General features: G+C 37.8%; 3 protein-coding genes across 13 annotated transcripts in view; 1 reads left to right on the forward strand and 2 right to left on the reverse strand.

The window, feature by feature from the left end:
* Positions 1 to 4428: 4428 nt before the first annotated feature.
* On the reverse strand, positions 4429 to 9380 carry LOC117212598 (glutaryl-CoA dehydrogenase, mitochondrial). The gene is made up of 8 exons (XM_033457517.1): positions 9214 to 9380; positions 9020 to 9052; positions 7587 to 7955; positions 7153 to 7282; positions 6749 to 6974; positions 5415 to 5644; positions 5062 to 5222; positions 4429 to 4966 (listed from the first exon to the last, which is right to left on the reverse strand). Exons 1-8 carry the CDS (start codon positions 9284 to 9286, stop codon positions 4899 to 4901), a joined length of 1290 nt encoding a protein of 429 aa, XP_033313408.1. The 5' UTR covers positions 9287 to 9380; the 3' UTR covers positions 4429 to 4898.
* On the forward strand, positions 8950 to 20588 carry LOC117212600 (suppressor protein SRP40-like). Of its 9 annotated transcripts, none has more exons than XR_004488492.1 (3): positions 8950 to 9055; positions 12231 to 12384; positions 13753 to 13882. XR_004488492.1 is itself a non-coding variant. In XM_033457522.1 (3 exons), exons 1-3 carry the CDS (start codon positions 18861 to 18863, stop codon positions 20293 to 20295), a joined length of 498 nt encoding a protein of 165 aa, XP_033313413.1. In that variant the 5' UTR covers positions 18550 to 18860; the 3' UTR covers positions 20296 to 20588. The 9 variants fall into 9 exon arrangements, 1 of the variants encoding a protein (XP_033313413.1); XR_004488493.1 differs by having other exon boundaries at positions 13756 to 13835; XM_033457522.1 differs by lacking the exons at positions 8950 to 9055; positions 12231 to 12384; positions 13753 to 13882 and adding exons at positions 18550 to 18865; positions 19593 to 19954; positions 20165 to 20588.
* The window catches only part of LOC117212599 (caveolin-3-like), a 59807-nt gene continuing 45093 nt past the window's right edge, over positions 9710 to 24423 (reverse strand). The window contains exons 1-4 of one of the 3 annotated variants that reach the window (XM_033457519.1): positions 13697 to 13829; positions 11869 to 11957; positions 10817 to 10996; positions 9710 to 10213 (exon numbers count right to left, since the gene is read on the reverse strand). In XM_033457519.1, the coding sequence (XP_033313410.1) occupies positions 10016 to 10213; positions 10817 to 10996; positions 11869 to 11955 (465 nt within the window). In that variant the 5' untranslated portion in view covers positions 11956 to 11957; positions 13697 to 13829 and the 3' untranslated portion in view covers positions 9710 to 10015. Of the gene's footprint in view, positions 10214 to 10816; positions 10997 to 11868; positions 12101 to 13696; positions 13830 to 24423 lie in introns of those variants that run through there. The other 2 variants (XM_033457520.1, XM_033457518.1) reach the window with 2 other exon arrangements.

The following is a 24423-nucleotide window of genomic DNA, read 5'->3' on the forward strand; positions in this document are numbered from 1 at the left end:
ACATTCGCGTAGTTCGAGAACTCGGAAATGGAGGCGATGAGGAAAGTAACCGGAAGCGGAGGAGAGGAAATGGCAATTGTAAGATTGTTGTGGCTCACTCGGGGGTGATATACGTAGGAAAATTTTAGGGACACGGATGGGGATCACGGGAAGGGGGTGAAAGAAGGTGATAAGGCAACTGTCTGTACGATAAATCTGTAAATACGAGTTTAATTGCGGTTATTAATTAATTGTACTCGCAATTGCGAACAATGAACATTATTACTATTATTATTATTATTATTATCACGAGAATCATCATTGGCATTACCATTATCATCTTCGTCACTGTCATTATTATTGCTATTACTATTATCATAATTATTATAATTATTTATATTACTTTCATTCCTATTATTACTATTGCGATTTTTATCACTGTAACGAGAGACAGATATAATTGATTATTAATATAAATGTATTGTAAACGCATTCTTTGTTGAACAAGATGTGTGTGAAAGGGAAAGGGAAGGCGTGAGAATGAGAGCGAGACTGAGAGAGATGAGAGAGAGAGAGAGAGAGAGAGAGAGGGAGGTTTCAATTAACTTAGAAAGAGAAACTATTCGACTTTCCGAACGAAGAGAGCTGACGTGTCGTTAAGAAAGAGAAGAAAGAAAAAAAAGACGTCGCGTTTAAATCAGAAAACGACTAAAAACAACGGGAAAATTCAAGAATGGAGAGTGGGCTAGCGAAGGGGTGGGTTATCGTAGGAAAATGGGATATCGATGGAGACACACAAACGCTAAGGTTACATAGACGCGAAATAAAATGAAGAACAAGAAGTTAATAAAAAAAATACAGAAACCGCTAAACGTAAAGCAAGAATATAGTATATAATTATATATATACTATACATAAAAATATAAATATATATAAATATATAAATATAAATATGAATATAAATATAAATATAAATGAATGATATATTATATATATATAAATATATATATATATATAAATGCCATTTTCAGGCAGCCGGGGTTAGTTAGGATCGGGGTGGGGTGGGGATGGGCTTCGGGGAGGGATGTATAATTTAATACAGAGAAAAAGACCCTAGCAATGGAGGGAGCTCGATCGTCGGTCGATCCACGGTTTCGATCGATCGACGATTGTCGTACGCATTAAGTCGCGACAAGAGCGGACCGCGGAACGACACACGGAGAAAGAACACAAAAGGGGGTGAGAAACAATACGAGCACGAGACGAAGATAAATGTCTGTGAATCAATGATCTATTTATGTAACGCGTTCGCGGTGCGTAATACCTCGTCTCGAATCGACGATCGACGGCGGAAACGAGTGGCAAGAAAGAGAATAAAAGAAAATGGTGGCATCACATGTAAACACCGTAAACTGTAAAAGAAGAGAGAAAACCAAACGAGATCGCTGAATGACTATAACGCGGACTATAGGGGGAAGAATTACTTCGACGAGCATTAGCGACCCTTCGAACGAACGAAAGGTTTAGGGAGCGATGAAACGGAACAGGAGGTGGCGCGTATGAAGCTCGAGACGTAGGCGAATGAACATATTATATATAAATATAAATATATAAATATATAAATATATATATTAAAAGGCAGAAATAATAATAACGATAAGGAAGGGAATAAGAAAAAGAAAATGACAACCGTAGAGACTAAGAGAATCTATTTCGGGTCCGTGTGTGTATACGCGTTTTTTTATATTGCAACGACGCAAGTCGGGCGCGCGAGTTTTAAATCGATAGAAAAGAAAGGACGAAAGGGGAAAGAAAGAGGAGGAGGGAGGGAAGTTAGAGGAAGATGGAGGAGGGTGAAAGAATAGAACGAGCGTAGCCGTAAAAAGTTAGTCCTTGGACAGGGGTGGAATTGTTTTGGGGATTGACGTTGGACAAATGTTAAGTAATATATTATATTATTATATAGTACGCGTCAAGATGACGAATGGTTCAGGGAGGGGGCTGGTTTTTGCTCTTTACTCGACTAGTATTCGCTCCATCGAACGAGACTCCCTTTTTTCTAGAATAATTTTTCTCGTTACGTTCTCTTGTGTTTATTGTTTTTTCGAAATCTCTTTAACGCTGTTTTACATGACTTTATTTATGTATTATTATTTATTATTATTTAAATATTACTTTATGTATAACATAGTTTATCACTGATCGATTATTTTACAAAAATTCAAACTATAATACTCTATCGTTATGGTATTAATGAAAATATAATCTACTTCGATTAATTTCATAATCATTTCAGTCTTCATCTAATACATATCCTGCAGATTAGAACGATGTCAATTGACGTACTATTTAATTATCGTAAACGACGCTATACTTATAAATATCGACAAAATCTAAGAAAAAGAAATCTCCTGATCACGTTAAAGGAATATCAATTCAGAGTAATATTAACAATTAGTCGATCCTATTAATCATCGCGACATCTTATCTCTAATCTCCATGAGCCAATTATAGTATGAGTAGCGAGCAAACCGGAGAGCAGAAACGTAAAATCTAGGGATGAAGTCCGAGGACTTGTGGCCGCGTTTCAAAGCCGTTCATGAACTATTTATCTGTTGATCGGAGCTGAGAATTGTGGGCGAATGGTCGGGGATAAGACACATAACACCATCAGTAAAAGCGAAAAAAAATGAAGTCTAGAGAAGAAGGTATGAATGGGATAAAGAGAACAGGTGAACGGTTCGTACGACAATAAGGTATCGATTAGTTAATCAGAGATGAAATAATGTAAAATACAAGTGCAAAAGCAAGTATACATTATTATATTTATTATAATACGAGGGTTCATCGTGTCGGTATCCGGGTTAGGGAGGGGAACGGGGGTTTGATTCGAGAATTCGAAAAGCAGGGAATATCTTCGAAATCGTAGAACGAACGTATTCTCTTGTTCAGTGGAAAATTGAGAGGGAAAGTTTGAAAGGACAGAAGGAAAAGAGAAAGATGAGGGAAGAATGACGCGACGGAGGAGGGGATTTTCACGGGGCGAGGCTCCTTTTTAGAGTTTTTAAACGCGAAAATGCACTGCGCTGTGAGAAAACGTATCGCTACGTACGGTCGCGGAACGTTTGTTGAGGAGGGAAAAGAGTGGCGACCAGACGCGGAGCTGCACGATTAGTGAAATGATCGATGGGAAAGTGGAGAGATAAGGAAAAGAAGAAACGGAAGAGACGAAAGGCGTGTAGAAAGTAGCTGGAACGAGGGGATCGAGGGTTTATCGATCCTCGATCCCTCGCTTTAGCGGCGTCCTTTCCTTTTTTCTCGCTGACGAAAGGACGACCGGCTGGATCGATGACCGCGGATCGATTTCGATCGCCGCGTGAACATACCAAAGGATCGTAGATTTTACGCGAGTAAAGATGAAAAAAAACATTATTTATTGTTTACACTTATGTATTCATTAGTGAATGACACACAGACACACGTACACACGAATACACGAATACGGAATGAATGGAGGGTGAATGCGTGAGTGAAACATAATCAGAGCCTGGTTCATGAACCTGATCAAGAACATCGGTGTGTCGTTGATTTTGCAAAAAATTTTCGAAATAACGGAAACGAATGTGTGAATAAATGAGAAAAAGAGAGAGAGAGAGAGAGAGAGAGGGTGTGTGTGTGCGCGTGTGTGTGTGTAAGAGAGAGAAAGAGGGAAAGAGTAAGAGGTAATTTGTAAATGATGGAATCGAAGTTTCCCGTAGGATCGTGTGGATCGATCCGTCGGGGGGATCGACGAGAGGCTAGTTTTTTCTTGTAAGTGACCAGTTTGTTAGCATCCGCTCGTCGATCGACCGATCCAGAGATCGAGAATCCAACGGAATCGATGCTACCATAATTGTTAAACAAACTTGCGAAACGTTCGATCTTTTCATTTGCTATTGATTAATAGATATAGAGAAGATAGACGAAAGAAATAGCAGACAACGCGAAAAAGGGGGGGAATGGAGATCGAACGATCGAGCGGGAAATTCGATTGCAGCATGCGAAAACGTGTAACTATGTAATAGAGACACACAAGTTCTGGCGGGTCGGAGGGCGATTGTAAACTACTGTAAACTACGATGTTACTACGTTTTACCAAGAGCTTATTGTAGTCGAGAACCATTTAAAGAGAAAAAGAGAAAAGTACCGTACACACAGTGATACAGGGACATAAGTACACGCATACACAGACATAGAAGGATGGGAAAAAATGGAGGAAAGAGGTAAAAAAACCATATATCGAGGCGAGAGTCAAACCAATCCAAACCAAACCAAATAAACCAAAACAAACAAGATAATGATAAAAAACACAAAAAAAAAAATAAAAAAAATGGTAATTGAGTGTAGCACGAAAAAGAAACTTCTTTACACTTTTGCACGAGACGTGTGTTGTACTTAAATTAATTATCATTGACATATGTAATTAACGTTTTATTACTTAGCAATTAAACTTAATTTATTTATGATTAATCGGAGTCGCTTGTGTTGTGGCACGCCCTTGTTGAATAACCGATCTTTAGGTGAAGCTCGTTTGTTGTTTTACGCTCCCTTTTGACTATCGAACAGAAGAACGAGGAGGATGAATAATGTGCAATTCGATAGCGTCGAAATAAAAATTAAGAGAAACCTAAAACCAAACTTCACTAAAACAATTCGAATCATCTTCGATCTTTTAAGTTCTTTTTACTAACTCAATCGTCCTCTGTTTCGTTTCATTTTCTTTCTCTTTTTTTAATAATCCTTTTTGTCCTTGTTCTTTTACCAAATTTTATTAAAAAAAATTGTTATTAAAACATCAAATATGTAATTTGTATAAAAAGAGTGTAATTATATAATGAATGAACATTTTTTTGGTTGATTCACTGTTCTGGATTCACTGTTTACGCAGAGAAGGCTTGTATACCAGTAATAGCTTTGCCAAGTATCAAAGCATGGATATCGCTCGTACCTACGACAAACGGTATTAAACAATAGCCTTTTATCCTTTGTCAGAGGATTATTATACAAATATTACTTTCAAATAGTTCTCTCTCCTTTACATACCTTCGTAGGTAATAACGCTTTCTAAATTCATTACATGTCTAATAACATGATACTCGTCCGATATTCCATTGCCACCTAACATCTCTCTGGCAACTCTCGCGATTTCCAGGGACTTCGTAGCAGAATTCTTCTTTATCATAGAGATCATTTCCGGTGTCGCTCTAGCATACAAAATTATATTTATAAAAATATAGTCAAGCGATCTAACGCTAATTAATTGACAGACATCTTCACTTTTCTTCTAAACTAATAATTTATTCGTTAATTATGTATCAGCGACCTGATCCGCACTCTACCAATTGACGTTCAGTATTTGCATCCTGTTTGATGAAAAATTATCACACAGCCCTTACTTGCCCTCGTCCTTCAACCTGCCCACCCTCAGGCAAGCCTGAAGACCGAACGCGATGTCACACATCATGTCAGCCAGTTTTTTTTGCACTAATTGGTTAGCAGCTAGCGGCCTGTTAAATTGCTTCCTTTCCAGAGTATACGATCTGACGATGTTCAAGCAGGTTTCGGCAGCACCCAAAGCTCCCCACCCGATTCCGTATCGAGCGTTGTTCAGACAAACGAACGGTCCCTGTAGGAATATTTCTTCATAAGCGATGTCTACGCCTTAAGCCGATTTCTTTTTATCCTATATAATATCAAAATAGAGATAGCCTCTATTTTTGCTTGACGAGGTTAACATATTTTTCTCGTTTCTAACACTTTACATTCTCCTATATAAGAATTAAACTTAATGACTCTGTTACGCCGGGCGACTCCCTGCCTGGCCCAGGTCACACACCGCGGGCCAGACGGACACCAGATGTCCGCTCTTCCGTACGGCGTACCCTCAATAGCCTTAAGCATCCGTCATAAACCCGAGTCACTTGCCTGCTAAGGTCCTTCAAACAAACATCTGGTTCCGAGGAATTTCTAAAGACTATTGTCTACCAGGGCTTAACTAAGGAAAGTTGGTTTTTCTCACGCACGCTGCAACTTTCCTCCCACTAACCACTTTCTCTCGAGGGCGGTTAAGACCCTTCGTTTAACCAATTAAAAACGAAGCCTATTCCCTCACTCCCCTAAACAACATCGGCACCAACAAATCCGATGGTCCCGTGCGCTAGACACACCCATCCTTAGTTTTCCTCCGACACATCATCGGCTCCCAAGACAGTACTGATTTTACATCCTTCGAACGGTCAACATCCTTCGAGCGGGTAGACACACCCGCAGATCAGTCACTCAATCATCTCGTACACACGCACCAGTGTAACTATCCTCGTTATAAGTTGTGGAATAAACGGTGAAATATAACTTACTACTGTGTCATATTCAATCAACCACCTCTGTTATCTTAACCGAAACAGGGGAACGACTACTTCGCGGCGTCGATTCACCGAATCGTAGCGAGAATTTACGCCTCTCGCTGACGCGTTTTCCTCGCGACCGCGTCTCTCCGCGAACGGTCGTAACAGACTCAATCCAAACTGATTCAGTTGATATTTCGAAAACTACTGAGATAAATTTAATCGTTGACCCAGTAATTTATAGCGTAGGTAGTAATTTATAGAGTATTTCTCTATTTTATCTTTCATATTCATTGTGGTATGTTCATTTGTGTATCACTCGCGATGCATATGTATTATGAAAGTGTAAATTCTTCTTTACTGATATCTTCTTCTGTCAGACTTACTTTGAGACCCTGGGTATTTGGAAGTAGATTCTCTGCAGGCACCTCCACGTTGTCCATCAGGATCATACCAGTGACGGAAGCTCTTAACGAGAATTTGCCTTCGATTTTTGGAGTAGACAGTCGGCCCTTCTCGTTGCCCTTCCTCTCCACGATGAACCCCCTAATGACACCATCCTCGCATTTGGCCCAGATGATTAGTATATCGGCGATCGGAGAGTTTGTAATCCTAAATTTAATGAAATCAATTAAGAAGAATGCTTCTAAACGTTTGGAAATCGGTTTTCTAGCGAACAGCGCCTCTCTTGTATCGCAATAAAATTTATTAATTTTGTCTTTGAAAAGGAACTGAAAACATATGGAAATTCAGTTCTAGATTATTCTGCGAAAAATTGATCAGAACTGACCATGTTTTACTTCCATTAAGTTTGTAGACCTTCCTATCGGAATCATACGTTGCCTTGGTCTCCATGGAGCCTGGATCGCTTCCATGATTGGGTTCGGTTAACCCGAAACAACCGATGAATTCACCAGACACTGAAAGTAATCGGGAAAGTCGACTATTTCATTGGAGAAGACACTTCTGTTTACGGCATCTCAATAATCATAGATACTCTTCTCGATCATAGAAAGAAGTAGACAATCAAGAAACGAAAGATTTTTCACATCCTCGCACTCTCAGCAGCATCCGTCATTATTGTCCGCTATTATTATTGTCCATCATTATTCCTATGAAATACTCTTTCCATTCAGAACCCACAAAGCAGCAGTTTTCATCATTCATCATCGCTCCTTTTCCATACTTAATCTTAATTTTTTTATTCCTTAATCTCAAACATACCCAATTTTGGCAAAAACCGTTGCTTCTGCGCTTCATCCCCATGTTCATAAATAGCGCCAGCAACCAAAGAAGATTGTACCGACAGAGCAGATCTATATCCGCTATCCACAGCCTCGACTTCCTTTGTTAGGAGACCATAGGCTACGGAGGAAACGCCAGCCGCGCCGTACCCTTTCATAGTACAGCCCAGTGCGCCCAATTCACCCATTTCCCTTATGATCTCTTTGTGAAAGATTTCCTTGCGATTTGCCTCGAGTACACGGGGCAAAAGTTTCTCACGGCAATAAGATCGAAACTGATCTCTCACCAGAATCTCATCTTGCGTGAGCTGAGATTCCAGATCGAATGGATCTTCCCAATTGAAAGTGGCTGTTTTGTTTTATGAAAAATAGTAATGAAAATTAAACTTAACTTGAATCGTTTACAATTTCAAATTATTATACAGGGTGATTGGTAACTGGCGGTACAAGCGGAAAGGGGGCGATTCTACGCGAAAAAAGAAGTCGAAAATATAGAATAAAACTTTTTTTTAATTTTTCTTTTTTTTTTAATTTTTCCATCGAGACAACGATCTACAGTGAGATCCGTTATGACGAGACGTGATAAAGTGCAGGCGTACCGAGCGAAAATTCAAAGTCGAATTTCTCGAAAACAAAGCCTCAAACGAAAAATTTTTATTCTATATTTTCCACTTCCTTTTTCGCGCAGAATCACCCCCTTTCCGCTTGTACCACCAGTTACCAACCACCCTGTATAAGATAGTAAACTTTTCGATAGATTAAGAGCGTTAACTCTTTTATTTACAAATCTAACATTTTTTCCCATTTGGATAAATAATGTTTTGAATTTCTTCAGTTTCTTAAAGTTTTATATACGTGGAATATCGCATCGAATATGTCCGACAAAATTTGAATTTTTCATGAAGTTTTCGTGAGCAGGAACTTTGAGAGAAAAAAGTTTTACGATTTTACATTTTTCTCGACACTGTCTTCAGACCTGCCTGCAACGAATTTTTGAAATTTTGATCGAATATTTTGCATAATGTATTTTGCAATGTAGCATAGATGTTTTTTGATGACGTAATTAATAAAAAATGTTCTACATTTTATTGACGATTCTAGTTTATCAATTAAAGGATGTTTTTTTTATTGTGAACTTCTTGTTTGAATATGAATTCGAGTTATTGTTTCTATTTTCAAACGCTTCAGAATAGACAAAGAATAATGTATTTTCTTATGTTTAGTAGATATGTTTTTCCATATTCAAATGTATATGTACATATTTCCGTCGGACAACATGGTATCTCTATTTCCGACGCGTGCTGCCACCTGGCAACTAACTACAAAATTTCCAAACTGCAAGAGCGACCGACGGGACATGAATAAAAGTAAAAGCAAAGTGAAAATGGCAAAATAATGAAAAAGAAGACTTACGCTTTCCTTTGACTGCAAACGACACTGAAATTTCTGGTAAGTTGAATCGTTTATTAAGAATAATAACAGTAAGTAACACAAACGATATATGTGACAATGAATAGAACATTTCCATTGAAGATAAAATTGTAGATAATTATCTTCCCTCACTGTCACAGGCGTAATTGTACTTGCATAAAATAAACGAAGGATACGTCTCGAAGGAGTTGCACCAGAAAATCGACAGCATCTCGATAAAAATAAAAAGCTTCGCGCGAAGCCTGCCATATTCCTAGTCGACTCAGAGAAAACTAACTTGTTGACCTCAGCGGAGTAGCTTGAACTAATAACCTTATCTCTGAGATTAACTCGACCTTAAAGATGCCAGATACCAAATTAATCACATACATCCTTCGCTTTTGTTCGTTCTGTTAAATTTTTTATCGAAACGTTGTTTACTAATATAAAATAACAATAACAAGCTGATTTGTAATCTTGATAATATAATTAGTAAGAATGGCCACCGCTGTTTGGCGGGAAATTTAAATTTAAAATCGACGTAACCGTGAAAATTTCTCAATACGAATTTTAAAGTTTTAAAAAAATATGATTTTATTATTTATAATCGACAACGAACAATTTCTCGCACAGATTAAAAAGAAATTCGGTTCTGAAATGGCTAAACAATTGATTTGATTGTTGATTGATTGATTGACTTCCAACAGGTGTTCTTCATAGAGTATATTTTATTTATAAAACTTTATAACAATAGATATATAGATCTAATGATCAAATATTAACGAGAATCGCGCTACTGACAATTCTACACCGTAAACGATTAAAACTGCGATCACGAAGTGGAGACATGAGAAACGATTCCAGGTTGGAAAACGAACGAACGTACGTTAAGAGAAGCGATTTGTTTCGTGGAATGTTTTATGCTGATTGTTGCTGATTGATTTAAAAGGCACTTCGATGATTTGTGAATGCAAAACTTTATCGTTTTATGATCCGATTTTATACAACGAGAATATCGTCTTTTTGTGCTAAACCATCCGGTAATTTCTGATTGTACACACGAATATTGTGAAACAGATAGCCTAGGGATTCCATAATTGGTTTCACGATGGCGTGTGTCACAGCACTGAGAAAATTCCTCGTCGCCGCGCAGCTGATCTTCCAAACGCGGAGGCATGGCGCCAGACACCATATATGCTGAAAATTTCCTTCTATTAATCTCTTTTCTTGCAACTAAATATTATTTTTATAATTTAGTGGCAAATTGTTAGTGACAAGCGGGCAATAATACAAATTATCAAAATATATATTCCCGTTCATAAGCATTAGAATACTTACAAAACATAAGATATGTACATCCAAAACATCGTTAAAAACATCATTAAAATCTTATTTACCCTTTACACATTCCAATATCTCTACTCATCAACTGACAAATTAAAAACCGAATTGTGGAAAGAAATTTTCGATTGCCTTGTACATTTATCGTGATTAAAAAATAATAGTTTTCATGCTCCGTACATCAATGTATTGATATATTAAGTATCGTATAAACGTGTGCTTGAAAAAAAAAGAACGAAACTTCTAAGAAATGTTTATACAAAGTAATATAGAAAGAAAGAAATTCTTCCACTGGAAGTCGATAGTAAAGCTACGACCTACATCTCCAATAGGCTAAGAAACAAAAATAATCGTAAGCATCGCGATAATGTTCGTATAATGGTTGTATCGTGTAGGGAGGCTAAGAACGGTGGGTAGCACTGATCGATCAGAAAATAGAGAAAAAGGTCGACGACTCACCTGAAACGCGAGGCAGGCAAACGTAAAACCGAAGCAAAGGGCGAGTAAAGGAGATATGAGGACCGAGAGAAACACGTAACAGCAGCTTCTGGACAACCGGAAGCAGTGACCGCTTAGACGCCACGCGCACTCCGGACTGCGTATTCCTTCCGGTTCCCCGATCACATCATCCCACATCACCTGTATTATAACAATAATCGTCACAATTAATGTTTTCTTAACGACATATATCCCAAATTTTAAGCTAGAATTTCATTTTGCTGCCTTTCTGCCTTTTTCACTTTTCCCTACTTTCTACTGCTTCGTTCATTTAGAATTCGTTGAACGATATTTTTAAAAGTTCTAGAGTAAGTCGGGATGTTCTACGAACTACGACAAGCAGCTTTTTTTAAATGCCAAGGTCACTGTATGTATACGTACTTCCCCGTACTCAAGTTCGCGTGTTTAATTCGTAATCACGACACTTATCTCGATAAAAAAAAACGTATTCTTTTCGTAAATAAATTATCAGGTCTTTCTATCTTTCTTCTCTTTCGATTCTCCAATACGACACTCATAAATAAACTAACCTTTTAACCCTAAAACTTAGAACACCCTAACAAGAGCAATTACAGTCCGTTTATTTTAACTTATCCGAAAATAAAAAGTTTTTGTTCGCATAATAAGCCTAAATTTATATGCGAGAAAAATTTGTAATGAAACATTTATAATTTGATTTTTGTAGCTATACCGGGAATCTTTATGAGTCATTTATGCGACGTTTAATGGTGCAAAAATGCACAGAATGCGCGGATACGATATGCAAAAGTATAAAAATTATTTAAATATTTAGTGGGTAAAGTAGTGTCTATTTAAAATCTATTTCTTTAGTAAATAAAATGCTGACAATTTATTTGTAAATATCACTAGTAAATAAGAAACAAAAATTTTGAATAAAAATGCAGGAATTTCTTCCAGTGTTTTATTCCCCAATCTTTCTGCCACAGAACCAATATAAATAACACGATAAGAATGAAAGAACCATAATAAATGACGTTTTATCAACAACGTACCTGAAGGTGTTTGTTCAAGCTGTTAGGGTCCCGGTCCTCCAGCTCGGTATTGCTATCGTCCTCGTTGGAGGACTCTGCCTTCTCCATCCCTGGAAAGTGGAAATTGCGACACGTTGGCAGGGAACACTTGAACACGCGCCTGAAACTCGCTAGCATCCTGTCTTTTGCAAGTTTATTTCAGGATTCGTGAGTTCAGGATCAACGTTGACTTCACGCGGTGTTCCAGGTTGCTGGTCGAGTAGTCGTGGTCAAGTGCGTCGCCATCGCGAAAACACTACGCGCCATCGCGGAAAACCACCGTCCGGCCGATCCATAAGACGCCATTGATCTACCGCGCGTTAAATAATACAATGTGCTTCCAGAGACGGAGAGTCAATGCCAGGATCGTCGGTCTTGAGCACACTCGAGGGACTTGTTGCAGCCTCGACACGATCCCTCGAGAACGTGCACGTTTTGGATGGACGTTACGGGTCGGCAGTTTCCTCAACGTCATAATATCTACTCTACTGCGACCCGGTACGTTTACGCGACTCGATAATTTACGTTGCTCGCGTTTCCCACTTTCTTAAACAGGGGTGGCGCGGTTGGAGTGGGTGGCTCGAGGAAGTTGACAGTAAAAGGTTCTCAGGAAAGTTTCCACGATAGAAGTTATGGCTATTGACATTCTCTGAGTGATTCGGCGAATACCAGCAGGAATTGGAAGTTGAACAAATTTTTAAGAATAATAAACAGCATAACCCTCTATGTCCAGAATTATATGATTTCTATCTTTTACTGTTACTTTGGTTTTACTTCTAGACTGTTTTAATAACACGTATGTTAAGCATATACAGGGTGGTTGGTAACTGGCGGTACAAGCGGAAAGGGGGTGATTCTACGCGAAAAGGAAGTCGAAAATATAGAATAAAAATTTTTTTTTTAATTTTTTTTTAAATCTACAGTGAGATCTGTTATAACGAGACGTGATAAAGTGCACGCGTACCGAGCGAAAATTCAAAGTCGATTTTCTCGAAAACAAAGCCTCAAACGAATAATTTTTATTCTATATTTTCCACTTCTTTTTTCGCGTAGAATCACCCCCTTTCCGCTTGTACCACCAGTTACCAACCACCCTGTATATCTTTTACGTTTATCAGCTTGTAAAAACATACGTTAGGTACAAATACTTTTATATTCTTCAGGACATATTATTAGCAGTTAGGGTCCCTAAAAATAATATTTTTAAGGAAATTTCGATACCAAAGCGTATTCAGTTCAAAGCAATGTTTTTTTTATAAAAACGACAATTTAGACTTTAGGGTATCATCAAGACGTAAAGGGTAAACGATTTCAACTTTTGCATACTATGAATTGGAAACTAATACAAACTACGAAGAATTTTTAATGAAATATAGAAGTAACGAAAAGTCATTCGTAACTATCGATCGCTAACTTCCGATTGTCACGAAGATCGCCGCAAGCTATTAATTATGCAGCGAGCTTCTGATTCCGTGTATTGAACACCTGCTCGTTCGTTTCATTCCATTTAACCTACATTATGATTCGTAACTTTGTTTCCCACTCTTCGACATTTCTGAATGATGGAAAGATATAGTACTGTGTAAATTAAATATTCTCGCCATGATTGAACATAACAAGAATATTTACCAGCTTTAATTAACATTTGGAGAATATAAACTTCAAACTAAATAATCAATATATTAATATTAATATTAATTCACCAATCGTTTGTATTAACAATTGTAATAATTATTCCTAACTCCTTTTTCATCGTAACAGTTCGTTGGTTCAGTGTACTTGGCTGAAAGTGGGTGGATGTATTACTCACTGGACTCCCCGTTTGCAACTCGTGATCCCCTTATCTTGTTTGATTGTCTTTTCCAGCAGGTTCACCAGACTGCAACTCTCCCTCTTTCTCGTTCACACCGCTGTCTTGCTCCTCACGATCGTGCAGGTGCGAGGATAATCCGCGACGTAGCGGCCGGACAACGGTCAGCGCGGCTGCGCCAGCCGTTTCAACCCTCTCTGCGTCGCGCGACTCATCGTGCAACCACCCCGACGAAACGAAAGTGAATGGCCCGTAGCGTGTACGATCAAAACGCGACACCGCGTTCGATAAAAGGGACTATTGGGGAAGAAATGTCCCGCGTATAATTATTCAAGATGGATTACTTGTTTCTTTCTCTTTATAATAATGGATGTTGTCATTTTGAGCATTTTCAATGGCATTTTTTCTTCACGACGCATACTGAGATGATATTTGCATCGATATGCCGGAAAGAATTATTTTTGTACGCAAATCATATTGAATTGAAGTGAATTTTTATTTTCGTACAGGATAAACAGATGAGATAACTACCTAATAAAAAATGTAGCTATATCTTGAAATCACATTATACTTATCTATAATAAGTATTAACTTATTATAAATAATTAGCCATGTCACTGCGCCACGCCAGAAAAATTACTGAAAATTCTCAATGCGAGAATTGATTGTAAATTTTAATAAGTAAAAAAAAATCTTGAAATCACTAATTTTGTGTACACCGTTGTATACCCTATATCCTTGAAGACAATTTTTATGTTTCACTAGATCGTGTAACAAGTTCATTCGCGTATAATCCATTTCATAATCCATTTCCAATCAGCAACACGTGTCTTCTTTTATTTTATTATCCTTTGCTTCACAGAAAGATTGCAAACGAAATGTAAAAGTTAAAAATTGCGAATATATATTTGTTACTGTATATCGTATATATATATCATGGTTGTTTCGATTTCATTTCCTATTTCTTCCTTTTCCTTTTTATTGGCTGTATTGATTTTTAAAGATCGCTACATCCGAAGCGCCTGTGGATTGAAACAATAAATACTTACGTGGACGATCATTGATATCGAAACGTATGTTCTCATATGGCACACACGGTTATTTCAAGAAAAATCTTTTGGGAGCACTTAAGCCCTTCTTGTTAAAAATGTTTTCAGTTCTGCTTATTCATTAGCGGGTAAAACGTGTTACGTACGTCGATTACGATAATTCTTCTGTACAGTTATATAATATTGATAAAAAATGTGATTCTCGCCGAGCATGTTTGTCGCTCTCAGAGATAAAACCTTATATAAATAATGTTGCTCAATAATGATACAAGTTCTTCGATAAGAAAACGAAATGTTACCGCATCGAAGGGAGTCCCGTATACGGCGACAGATGGAGCAAGAATGAACTCAAGAATAAACTTACCGATCGTGTAAACACTCTGATCTACGAATAATGCAAGTAGAAATAATGGAATTGAGCTTGTTCCATTCTGAATTCTGTCTTTCACCTTTATTATCAACTAACACCTACACTTTCTTAATCCCAAACGAACAATTTTTGTGATTAAAAATTCAAGGAATTTTTCGTAAAATGGAGATTTCATCGGCCCCAGGTTAAATGAAATTTAATCCTGAAGTACGCAACTTCATTTCGACGATGGAATATCTCATGTAATCGCGTACCATCGGACTTGTAATATATTTTATAAAATTTCATGCAACTGAAATTAAGTTGAGTTTAATTCTAGAAGACAGATCCTGCAGGTGGACCGAACTTTCCAAAGGGACTGAAAGAAAGAAGAAAAATAAATTGTCTGGGTGGCGAAGATCCGAAAGAAGCGACAACGATGCGAGAGACGTGGTAGAAACGAAAGGAATGAGGACGATGATGGAAGAGAAGGAACGACAGGGAACGAATGAAAAGAGCGACCGGATGCAAGAGCGTCTGCTGGAGATAAAGATAGCTCGCGTTTTCTTGTTGCACCGCCCGTCTCATAAACGTCATCTTCCTATTACCGAGTTCCACGTAAACGCATAAGAAAGTCCTTTGATGCTCAGCCACTTCTCAAAGGACTCCGTTCACCAGGAATTCAGCATGGATTCGGTTCGGTTCGAACCGAAAAATCCTCGAGCGAAAAACAGTTCTCGTTAATCGGATTCTGACGGGATCTTTCAATCGACTGTGAAAGCGTCTTCGTTGGTTTTGGGAAATTCCACTTCCCCGAACACCGATGAGTCTCGGATTGTGAACACGTTAACGAAGATGTAAATGGACGAATTGTCGTGCTTGTGAAACGAAGGATGAAGTCGAAATTAAAGTTGAATATCGCTTGATACATTCGCCGTTATTAACGTACATGTTGCATTATCCAAAACTATAAGTATTTTTATAACATAAAATCATTTTTACTTTTATTCCCGTGCATTGTGTCACGATTAATTGCACGAAAATTTTTAAGTTAACGAGCATATATTCTTCTTATTGACAGAACCAGCGTTAATTCGTATACCGAAAACGCTTTTAGTTTCGAGAATATTAACGAGGAAGTTAACTCTTGAAATTCGCTTTTTTCGTTTGTATACTTCTCATACTTTGTACTTATTCTTTGTTACTGGAACCTTCATTTTCATATCCTTGCGTCTTCCTTATTGCCGCAATTTTCCTTCATAACGTCTGTACGCTGACCTTTTTATCGTTGGAATTCATTATTTGCTGTCCTTACGTTATTAGCAAAGCCGAAACTCTTCTCATTCCGCGAATAGTCGAATCGAAAATTTATTTGTTGCCCTTGCATGCAATTCAGTTTAATACTACATCAAAATGGAAGAAGCAAGCAGTTGGATCGAACGAAAGAGGACAGTTCTACGAACGAGTGTCCTCGCCCTCTACGCTGCCCCCACTTGTTCCGGACACTTTGCGGAATGCCGGCCTGGAATGTCCATTATAATGGCACGCGACGTCCATTCATACATACATCCGTGGCTGTCATTCGCAGAGACGCGATCGCTTTGTCTCGCGTTTTGACGTCCGCGCCGCGTGACAGATTGAAGATCGATGCGACAATGGCCCGATATTTCCATTATCCGTTAACCTGTCCCAGCTAATTCCATTGTACCTGTTCGCCGGCGACAGAGTGTACTGCCACACGCTTTCGTTCTCTGTTCACCATCGGCAAACGAAATCGTTCACAATCGGCCGGAGACTCATGGGGATTCTCGATGCTTAGTGACATCGAGTTTCTCCATTTAGTATCGCGTTTCTCTTCGAAAGGCGAATAAAACGCTGGCCCAAGTATTAGATAACATACGAAGATCACAGGAGAATAGATAAGTACATTTCTGTTGATTTTCCACTTTGACTTTTAAAGTTTCATCCCTTGTTAGAAGTCGTAACTTTTCTGACAACGTTAATTTTACGAGCATTCATAATAAATATAATAGCGTGCGAATACTTTTTACAGCCATCGTATGCAGAGAAATCGATCTTTTAAAAGTTCTAGACTGTAGACTCTTGAATATCTTAATGCCTCCACGCTTGGTTAGGAAATTGGAACGAGAGCAAGAGTGAACAACGTGCTAGTAAATGAAAGCAACGACGGGCAAAATGTCACACGAAGACGGATCGGTTCCCTTTCACATGGAATTCATTCTCAAAGGTAAAGTTTTATGTAAATCTGGTTGCCGGTTATTGTAGCAACTTAAGAAACTGACTCAGGGCGTATTTCCAAATCAGCATATGCTCGAGTGCGGCTGAAAACCGGAAAAGGTTTTTAAAGATACGAGTTTGTGGGATGTTCTCCTGATCCCCTTTTGGTCCCTTTCTTTCTTACGTCATCCTCGAGGCTGAGTCACGTCATTCCCCTCATCCATAAACTTCTAACACCCTCGTTCACGTGCCTTAAGGAGGTCGAGTCACCCCTCGGCTATTCCACTAAAGTACACCTCAACTTTGTTTCCCATTTCCATGTGTATGTGACTATTCCTGGCGGAATTATCGAACTTTGCGTCTTGTTTGTTTAACTGTTTAGCAGAGATTAGGCCACCTCGCAAGGTTTCATCATGGATATTGTTATGGACTTTAGACAAAATATAGTATTCGTTATAATATTTAATAAGTAAAACAATTGGCTACCTAGGTTCTATTTTTTATATTACATTGAGAAAAATATAAGTTTGCGTAAATTTGTATATCCAATCTATCGTATAATCGTTATAATAGTTATAACCGTTCGTAGGTTGCACATAACAAGCCTCTGTTCGAAGATCGAATAGAATTGTCACAATGTGATATATACCATAACTCGTATCATATCGTGCTTTCAGAATCATAAACCCAGTGGAGCAAGGCCAGACCGGTTATCGATAGAAACGAAGAAATTAACGTGACGGCGCAGTGGTCGCCCTTTCAGCTCCTCTAACCGCGTATAAAGCATGTAATTCAAGATTTCCCAGGGATCGGTTCAGTAACGAGCGCGATCGGATCAGAATTGCGTCATTGTTCGCTTGCATAACTAAGTACAAGCACGTTTTCCACATGACCGGGACTTTTGCACTAACTGTACCGATCTTCGATCATTTCACCGTGATAACTTGCGTCGATCGACGATTGATATCAAGTTGCAATGAACTTCGAAGAGAAACATTTGAAAATTTGCAAAGGATCAAACAGAGAGTTTGATTACTTTTAAAAATGCAGATAACCTTCGTATGGCGTAGATATTACACGCAATAGTTCACACGTAAATCATTTTTTAATCCATTATTACTTTTATTATTGTATTCTTCTTTTCATTTAAATATTCAGACGAAAGGAAATGTCGAATGTATTTGAAATTTGAATATACCGCGGATGTATTTCCTAAATATATTTATATATAACAAGTACATGGCTTGAGAAAGGTGAGAATTGTGTACATAAGAATCGAAACAGTTTGCAACGGAAATCATTCGAGTGTCGGAATAGAAAGAAAGAGTATCGTTGCCGTTTTTGACTTACTTTATTTCAGTTTTGACACGTATTACGATTACAATATACTAGGTAAATAATAATGAATAACGAAAATAAATAAATAAACATAGTAAGTGAGTGTCTGTGATAACATTTTAAGGTCCTAATTCGGCGACGAATTTAATTATTATCGGTTGTACGACTTCATTAACATAATAAATATAAAATGAGGTGAGAGATATTCAATAAATAATATAGATCCTAACTTTTTGTTGTCCGTATTCATCTTTGTGTTATAATCGTATTGTATACCACTTCTGACCATAAATCTTAGAACACCCGCTGATATTTAGTACAATGTAACGCTTCCTGCTCCTTTTATTTTGCACTTAATCTATTATGAATCTGTTACTCCATCCGCATTTCTAGAGCTCTCTTATGGTACAAAATACTAAATAAGAATGTTTTGTTAGAATTTTCCGATTTTAACAAGCAGCTTGTATGTTGATTATTTAGTTGTATGCAATTATTTTTAGATATTTTACAATATTTTATGTTCAATTTTTGAAACATTTAACAAACATTTTCTGCTAAATCCTTCAGCAGTGAACGTTACTCTATTTTGCCCGATCGCCCTTGTATCCATAAGAGACTCATCAACAAATAGGAAAAATGTTTACGTCACAACGACAGCGGATTCAACAGAGCTACCGTCCTAAATATATGAAACACGAATAAAGTTTGAGAAATGTCGCGTAACTTAACAAACAATATTTTTTTATCTTTAGATCTTCCATTTAATTAACAAAATTATCTTTATATTTATAAATTATACGTATATATTTCAACGGATATTTTATTCCACAATATTTTGCTCTATAACATTTTCGGCAAATACCTAATAAAGTTTCAGCAATTAGAGGTTCAGTAACGAAGGGATAAAGAAGTTGTGAAACAGTTGCAGGAGCTCGGGTTCAAGGAAGAAATCAAACAGCGGATCGAGTTCAAGCTGTCGCTGTAAGGTCATCAGAGCGGCGGACAGCACAGAACTCTCGACTTCTTACTCCTCTTCGACATCATCGTCTTCCTCAGACTCCGAATGTTCACGGTGTGAATGTGTACGGTGCTGTAATTCAAATTGCAGTCGTCGAAAGCGTGATTGTTCAAATCATGATCATTCATGTAATAGTCGCCACACCTGTAAAAGTACACCCAAAAGACGAAGTAAGTCAAACGCAAAGAAACAAATTGCATTGTTATGCAAGAAGAAGAATTCAAAGAGGAACAATTCTTCAAAGAGAAAGCCTCGACGTAGGAGAAGTAAGTTTTCTTAATATTGATACCTGCATCTTCTTTATAAGAAAAAGCTTTTCTTAAAATTACATCTACAACATCTTATTTAATTTTCATTCCTCAATCAGGCGACTAAATGATTTTTACTCTTAACGAATTACTATTTGTATTTGAATTCTCACGAATCGATCAGCATCTATTTGCACAAGATTGATTGGAGAATCGTGACTGTTCCAGGAAGTTCGTCGTCATCTTGGTGCTCGTGTTCGGGTTGCGATTGTTCGGAGAACTCGGAAGACAGCAACGATGAGTACGCCGTTACCTCATCGAGCAAAGCAAGGAATAAATCACGTCGTAGAACAAAATGATAATGGAACCGCATTAAGCTCGCCCTCGTAAACCCAATTCATTTGGTCACCAATCCTGATTTTAATATTTTTGTACATAACAACGATTTATTTATTAACTTTTTCGTATTTATTAAATTATACCGATAATTAGAAATGTGATTTTACATATTTGAAATATTATATTCCTTTATGACTTGATATTATATGAATAGAAATTTAATTAAAAATGATAAGAAGAAGGTGTATAAATATTGTTATTTTAAAAAAGAAATATATAATATTGCGTGAACAATAAAGGAAAACGTTTGTATGATACCGAGGCAACTTCTTGCCCAACTTTTCTGCTGGCTTGAGTCATACGTGCGCCCTATGTTAGACTAATTGCGCGCACGTGTGCCTCAACAGCACTCTTGCCTGCAGTCGGGCGTATCATCTGAACCGTGAACGATTTTACGAACCGAAATCCCCATTTTCCTGCTATACAACCGAATGTCTTTCGCGAAATTCCTATCTGATCGATAGTGCATTGCGTTGGAAATTGAGAAACTTCGTTTCAAAAGAAATACGTGAAAGTACTATAGATTGGCAGAGAATAGGAAGATCGTATTACAATTTTCCAAAAATTACAAAATTTGTGTACATTTAAATATGGATAAACTTTAGTGTAAATGGAAATTTTTTAAAATTGTTTAAAGATTTTCTCGAAAGGTACTTCGACGCATTACCCGAAATATGTGAAAATATAAAAAATATCTCTTTACAAATATCGAAAAAGAAGCTCTTGAAAAAAAAGCATAGCAAAGATTGAAAGAAAAATTTTGTAGAAATTTATAGATCTAAAAACTGTATCGTGGTTTTCCAAAGGTTAGAAAACTCGCGTCAATGTAAAGATTAGAAATATATCGGAAAGAAGTGCGAGGAATGTTTCGTTACAGCATTTTTCATTTATGACAAACTACAAGCTTTAATAGAAAGAAAATTCTAACAACTCCTCAAAGATAGGCAAATGTAAATAAGAAAGAAAAGAAAAAGAACAACATCCTCGTCAACCATGTTAACCCAATATCACATTGAACTTTTCCCTTTTTTACTTCTATTAAACTCAAGAGACTCTCGATACTAACATTACGAAACAACGTAGCGAAACGAGAATCCATCGCGTGAAATTGAATCGATCTCGAATGCAAAGTTGGACGTCGTGTAGTGGTATAGAAACGTATCTTGTGCCACGAAACAGATACAAAACAAATTCTGACGGCGTTTAGTCCCACAGGGGTACGAGTCACGATTATTTATCGCGCTTGAGCCGAAGGGTACGTTGTTAATTGGATTTAAGGGTCGACATCGTGCTCCCTCGGCGGGATCAGGCGATTTCCCTGCTTTTCCTGCTTCGTATTCAGCCGTCCTGAACGTTTAATCGTCGTGCCCGATATTATTGCTCGACGTTGAAAGAAGAAAGCGAGACTAACGGAATTCGATTACGCAAGCTGATGGAGGCGGGAAACTGATCCACCTTGGCGGATTGCGACGATTCATTGGTATTTAGATAAGATTATTCGCCAATACATGCTAAGAGATACCTTCGCTATCGATAGTGAGATTTTATTGCTACCTGCGGTTGGGCTAATACGTATGCACGAAGCGAATTACAGTTACAGTTTGTAACATGCACATAGGCTCAGAAAAATCAAGTATCGAAACACGTGTGGAAAACTCTGATCATATATACTATATGTGTTAAAAATGTGTTAAAACATACAGTATATGCTATACAATATTAAATATTTAGTATTATCACGATCAAGTCTCGGTATCGTAAACGACTGACAGTCTCCGTACGCGAATTATGCGACAAGATCCTGCTCCAAATTGCGGAAAAGTCGATGAATAAAGCAGAAACGCGAAACAGCGATCGTGCGTGACGAGGAAAATCGATCGGAAGGCAAGGAAAGAAGGAACGTAGAAAAGGCTGCACTCGCAGAACCAGTCACGTGCGACCATGCAACGTGCTGACTGCACTTAGGTTCATGGTCTGTCTCTACCTTGCCACTGCAACTAGGAGTTGTGACATAATAGGCTCTCGCCACTTCACAGGCTATGCCATTCGTGTTAACTGCTGTAGCACTGAGAAATCGCAAAATACGCTACGAAATTCCCGATCTTTCAGCTTCTTTGATAAAACTGTTCTTTTTTTGTATTTGATGATACGGAAATATTTAAGAGTCGAACACATGCGATCAGATTTCAGTTCCTATAAATTATGTATAAATATTTACGGAGTTTATATGGGAACACTCGCCATGGGTACGTCATCGTTTCCATCGGATCGTCAAATTTATACAAATATTTATATTGTATCTATGGTCTTCGTCTCGGTTCTGTTCTTAGTTAGACGATTTTGATTTAATATGGAATATCCAATTCTTTTTTTTACGCTACTTGACTTGATCTGACATACTTCAAACGGTGTCTTTTTAGCATATCCTATACACAAGAACAAGCATAAATACAAGCTTAAAAGCATCTCTCATTCATCGTTTTGCGAATATCGACAGTAAACGACATTACAATGTTATTAAACGAAACTGGGCGATATCCGGGGACCCGTTAGGATGCATCGGGGACAAGCGAATTAATACATACTAGATGCCGAACATACAGAGCTGAATAACTTCTTGCCTTATAATTTACCGTTAACGACAATTCAGCTCATTCATTGGATTACAACATGGACGGGCAGCTGCGTTGGGCAACGAAAACTCTGTTAAAGGTCCCAATCCAAACGCATTGTGTACAGAATCTAGGTAGGAGTAGTTATGGTTAGATAATGGCAACGCTTTCAGCATATAATTATCGTCTTAGCTACGCCGTATAATACATCGTTCTCTGCTCCGCATTCGCATGTCGTGAGCGCAATCGAACATTTCTCTCGACATGATCCCGTTTCAACATATCCACAACCCGTTCCCTCTCCGCCATATTTCTACATTCGTTGTTCTACGATCGTAGATTCGATCACCAGATTAGATCGACGGTAGAATTACTATAATACGCCAGAATTATTATAATAGCCAAAATCATGAAAATCGATTAGCAATCTTCTCCCTTGTTGTATTATATAAGATATTTCTCTATTTACCCTTTCTTTCATATCCTAATTCCATAAATCTGAAGCTCGAAACCTCGAAACCTCGGCATCAACCACTTCGCTGCAAATAAAAATGGAATTTCCGTTCCTGCAAAAAATACCAAATAATACCACGATATACCAAATAATACCACGATATACGAAATACCATTGCATCGCTCTAAATACATACGTACCTCTGCTCTCTCAATCGTTGCTTGTTACAAACTGCTGCCGGGCTTTACAATTTGCAAATGTAACTGCATGTTAAATTACAGTTAGGACGTAATATACAGTACGATAATAGAAAATATGGAAGAAAAGAAGAAAAAAGCTTTACCCTTATAGGAAGACCCGGCAATCCAAAAGCGATGTTCACGTGTCGGTCATCGTGGCTTCTACGGGACCGGCAGGTTTTGTCGTTACGAGCTTACGCGGCTACGTAAGAATAATTCCATTTTCAGTGATATTGGCCAGCGTAACGTGACCAATGTCCACGTGGTCGCAAGCACGTGCACAGGACGCGGGACTGTTGCATAAGCGGCGAAGTTAGCCGAACTGAACCGAGAGGGATGACGAACTACATACTATTCCTCCGAGCACCCACGCTTTCCCTGATTTACGTGCTCTTTTTTATAAAATTTCTTTCTCTACTAAAAATATTACTTACGTGTCTAATCTCGCCCCCTTTGACAGTGTCCTATCGTTAATGGATCATCATCAAGATTCTATTATCGAAATATTAGACTATTATGATATGATTAAATTGGTTTTTAAAAACCAATATGCAATAATAAAATCGACGTACGTCGTTACCAAAGGCTGTGAAATAGTTTCGCTATTTAAAAAACTACAAACATTATTTCAAGGAGTGATATCTAAAATCAACGAGTTCATTAATGTGATTGTAGAGAAAGATATATTATATAACATTATATACCATATAATATACCATTGCTAATATTTTAAATCAATATTATCTATGAATTCCATAAAAAGGTGGTAAATACTGCTTCCAC

This window comes from Bombus bifarius, unplaced genomic scaffold (assembly GCF_011952205.1).
Source record: "Bombus bifarius isolate JDL3187 unplaced genomic scaffold, Bbif_JDL3187 scf7180000008325, whole genome shotgun sequence".
Classification (NCBI taxonomy): domain Eukaryota; kingdom Metazoa; phylum Arthropoda; class Insecta; order Hymenoptera; family Apidae; genus Bombus; species Bombus bifarius.